The sequence below is a fragment of the Sander vitreus genome, chromosome 21, assembly GCF_031162955.1.
Source record: "Sander vitreus isolate 19-12246 chromosome 21, sanVit1, whole genome shotgun sequence".
Classification (NCBI taxonomy): Eukaryota; Metazoa; Chordata; class Actinopteri; order Perciformes; family Percidae; genus Sander; species Sander vitreus.
This window is the reverse complement of record NC_135875.1, coordinates 20,447,507-20,451,284: the sequence shown is the minus strand read 5'-3', so window position 1 is coordinate 20,451,284 and position 3,778 is coordinate 20,447,507. Positions and strand designations below refer to the sequence as shown.

The 3,778-nt window shown below is 45.1% G+C and overlaps 1 protein-coding gene across 2 annotated transcripts; it reads right to left on the bottom strand.

The window, feature by feature from the left end:
• Positions 1-1,789: 1,789 nt before the first annotated feature.
• On the bottom strand, positions 1,790-3,563 carry LOC144536146 (dexamethasone-induced Ras-related protein 1-like). Of its 2 annotated transcripts, none has more exons than XM_078279114.1 (2): positions 3,123-3,532; positions 1,790-2,868 (listed from the first exon to the last, which is right to left on the bottom strand). In XM_078279114.1, exons 1-2 carry the CDS (start codon positions 3,391-3,393, stop codon positions 2,339-2,341), a joined length of 801 nt encoding a protein of 266 aa, XP_078135240.1. In that variant the 5' UTR covers positions 3,394-3,532; the 3' UTR covers positions 1,790-2,338. The 2 variants fall into 2 exon arrangements, with proteins under 2 accessions (XP_078135240.1, XP_078135241.1); XM_078279115.1 differs by having other exon boundaries at positions 2,504-2,794; positions 3,123-3,563.
• Positions 3,564-3,778: the final 215 nt, after the last annotated feature.

Genomic DNA, 3,778 nt, shown 5'->3' with positions numbered 1-3,778 from the left:
GTCTCCCCTGTATGCGTTATCTAGCAGAGGCTTTGTCAGGCCATCCTTCAACTGCGCCAGAGATATTACGATTGAAACATTTTCAGATACAGTATTTGCCGAGACATTCCACAGAAGAATTCCTGCGCTGTAACCCATACTCTACGTCCTTTACATCCTCTCATTGTTCTGCTGTACTTTACACCCTGTACTTATTTACACTGTGACGCTGGCCTTCCTCTATCCTCTGTGACGCTGCTGATACAAATGTTGACTCTTTTGCCATTTGGGATGGTGATGGCGCTAATCAAAAACGTCTGCTCTGACTGGTTGACAATGAATTGCTGTGTGTAAACCTTATACACCGTGATCTTATTAAATGTAATTTTTCTATGTCTTTGGAGTGTCCCTGAGGTAAGGGATCAACACACAGGTTTCTTAAGGAGAAAAACAAATGTTCAGCTAACAGAGACAATGATGCATAACAATAAACACCATAATGATGTATTTTTATTATTATTTTTTATAATGAATGCAACAAGGAGTAGAGCACATCTTGTTACTGATTAGTTGGAGGGCAGTGTCACAGTACACTGCTGTGTGTCCCTGACTCCTTACACACTTTCTGACACACGCAAGAGAATGTTCTCTCTCTGTGTGTGTGTGTGTGTGTGTGTGTGTGTGTGTGTGTGTGTGTGTGTGTGTGTGTGTGTGTGTGTGTGTGTGTGTGTGTGTATGTGTGTGTGTGAAAAGAATACAGTATACAGGATTATTGCTGATACCGTGGAGCCGGCACGTCACAGAGTGCAAGAGAGTGAACAAACTGGACAGTGTGTTTCTGGTTCATCTCGGACGGTCGGGGGGAATAACATGGTACAAATAATGTAAAATTAAAACCACGTTTACAACAAACTGTGTGTTGTGTTTGGAGCTGCAGGGGGTAATAATTCTCCAGCGTACAGTGTGCTTGTTTTCATCTTGTACAGCCTAGGGAGTGGACTCATGGATAAAGAGGCCTAATGTGCCAAGTCATGCTATAGCTCATCACGTTTTTACAAAAAAAAGTTTGGCATATTTGGAAGATTGACACCGATTCAGAATGTATAGTTGTGTTCCGTGCTTAAGGATATTTTGATGGAGTTTTCAGGTTCATGTGAATTCATTAAGGCTTAGGATTTGGGTTATTTTACTAAATGTGGAGTCACAGTGGTGCAAACAGATCGGATTTCTAACCCTTGCTGATACCAATATTATGGTTTCATAAAATGGTTTATTATTTGTCAAACATTGGACCGTGTCCAAACAACCATAGGCCTGCTTTCTCAGATGGTCTAAGCCAGTTTCTCTATGCTGTATTTTCTTTTTTGATGAATGTTATTACTGTTTGGATCCGGGTGCACTATACAGATCTAAACTGGTCTGATCTCAGGATGTTTGTGGATTTTGACCTTTGCATCCGTTTCACAGCAATGAGAGACACATTTCTGGATGTTGAGAGTTGTCTATTATTTGGCCCACTGATGCTTATTCTACAGAAGTGCAAAAAGCAGTGTGTATGTCTGTTTGTTTGTGTGTGTGTGTGTGTGTGTGTGTGTGTGTGTGTGTGTGTGTGTGTGTGTGTGTGTGTGTGTGTGTTCAGTGCATGGGGCTTTTGGTTACAATGAAGAGAATAGCAGGGGATTGTGGGTCTGTGTTTAAACACTATAGATAGATAGATAGATAGATAGATAGATAGATAGATAGATAGATAGATAGATAGATAGATAGATAGATATAGAAGGAATAAGAAACAATGCAAAACAAGTTTTAGTTTATGGATTTTTTTTATTATATTACGATTTTGTTTGACTTCTTTGCAAAAATTTACATTGTTTAAATATACTGTACATTCACAATAAAAAAAGTTCAGATTGCAACGAAACATTCAAGTAGCCATTATGAAAAATAGGATACGATGTTAACGTTATTTCCAGCCCCTGAGCCTTAGAGTCTCTTTTCTCCCCTCTGTGTGATGCATGTGTAGACGGCATGATTTCACAAAAACACATTTTACGCACCGATGCATGAGTCTCACAAAGTATGAAGCCACGCCACACATTGGGCTCTGATGGACAGAACAAGCAAACATTCTCATGTCTAGTGGGCAATGTTGTTTTTTTTAGCAGTTCTAGCGGACTCGCGTGTCCAGTACTGTCCTTGGATACGGCGCCAGAGCGCTTGGCGGCAGCGGCGGCCCCGGCGTATCCACACCACACCTCCCGTGTCAGTTTGAGCGCACACGGCCGCACAGGTCGCGTCCCAAGCTGACGCACTTGCATCTTCTTCCAAATATTCGAGTTGAGTGTGCCTCCCAGTCCACTTAACTGATCACACATCTCTCTTTGTCTTTGCTCTGGCCGCCTCCTATCGCCTTCTCCTTAATGTACATGAGGTCGCTGTGCACGCTGGGTCGCCGCGCGCACGGGTTCACCATCCCGTACGCCTCTCCAATGTCCTTCATCTTCTTGTTTTTCATGGACTTTCTGTGCAGCATGTCGCAGTACTGCACGGACACTTTCCGGTGAAGGTCGGGGCTCATTTCGTGAGGTAGTTTAGCCAAGGTAAACAGAGTCTTAAACATCTTATCGACGTTCTCGTTGCGCTTGGCGGAGATCTCGAAGTACGCGCACTTCTCGTCCCCGGCCACCAGCTGCTCGATCTCCTCCTGCTGCACCTCGCGGTAAAACTCTCGGTCGCCCTTGTTCCCGCAGATGACCAGAGGCACGTCGATGTTCTCCTTCATTTTGTTCTTCAGGCACGACTTGGTCTCGAATATCTGCCGCTTGAGCCGCTGCACCTCCTGGAAGGAGTCTCGGTTATCCAGACTGAAGACGAGAATGAACACGTCACCTGCAGGGAGAGAAAGATGCCTTTGGTTAATGGCTTGCTTTCGACAACATGCTAAGAGTTGCAACATGTGTTTTCTAACCCTAACATGCACAAGTGCACCCTGCTGCATCTGTGCGCTCTAAGCGCACATTGATCTCATGTTTGCAACATATAAAATGCACCCCTTTTTTTTTTGCACGACCATTATTGCTGTCGAATTCTCTATAACTATTCTGCATGCAAAAACAGAAAGGCACACATATGCGGATAAGTACCTGTCAGTATGGATAGCCTCCTCATGGCGGGGAACGGGTGGTTCCCTGATGTATCCAGTATGTCCAGCTGGTAAACGTCTCCCTTGATGCTGTACACTTTCCTGTGAAAGTCCTCGATGGTCGGCGTGTACTGCTCTTCGAACCTCCCGTTCAGGAAACGGGACACGATGGCTGTTTTCCCAACTTTGGTGGATCCCAGTATCACCATCCTGTAGCAATTCTTGGCTGGGATGTCAAACTCGGTTTCGGACGGCGACATTTTCTTAATCATGATTACACCTGAGTGCGTGGACTGCTTTTCCCCTGGAAACAGTTGTGCGTAAAAGGCGGCGGAGCAGTCTTTAGTCAGTGGAGATGCTACTGTTTGCTCTGCTGTGTGTTTCTGTCTCAACTCCGGACTGGAGCCCGTGTATTTGAGCGCGCGGCGGACGCCTCCTCCCGCCCACGTCACAGCTCAGTAAGTAGGAACTCTGGGCTTCATGAGCGCTGGGAAAAGCGGACCATTTGCCAACTGGTGCGTCAGCCTGCCATTTCTAATGAAGACAAGGCGGGTGCGCTGGGAGTAGTGAACATCTAACCCATCCAAAACAGTACAATGTAACTTTAGGGCGATGGGACAAAATAATGACTTCCACTGAACTGCACTAGTAAATAAC

Excerpts from the sequence above, each read along its gene's own strand:
- LOC144536146 (XM_078279114.1), bottom strand. The coding sequence starts at position 3,393 with ATGATTAAGAAAATGTCGCCGTCCGAAACCGAGTTTGACATCCCAGCC. Across the intron at positions 2,869-3,122 it reads GAGGCTATCCATACTGACAG|GTGACGTGTTCATTCTCGTC; the intron begins GTACTTATCCGC and ends CTCTCCCTGCAG.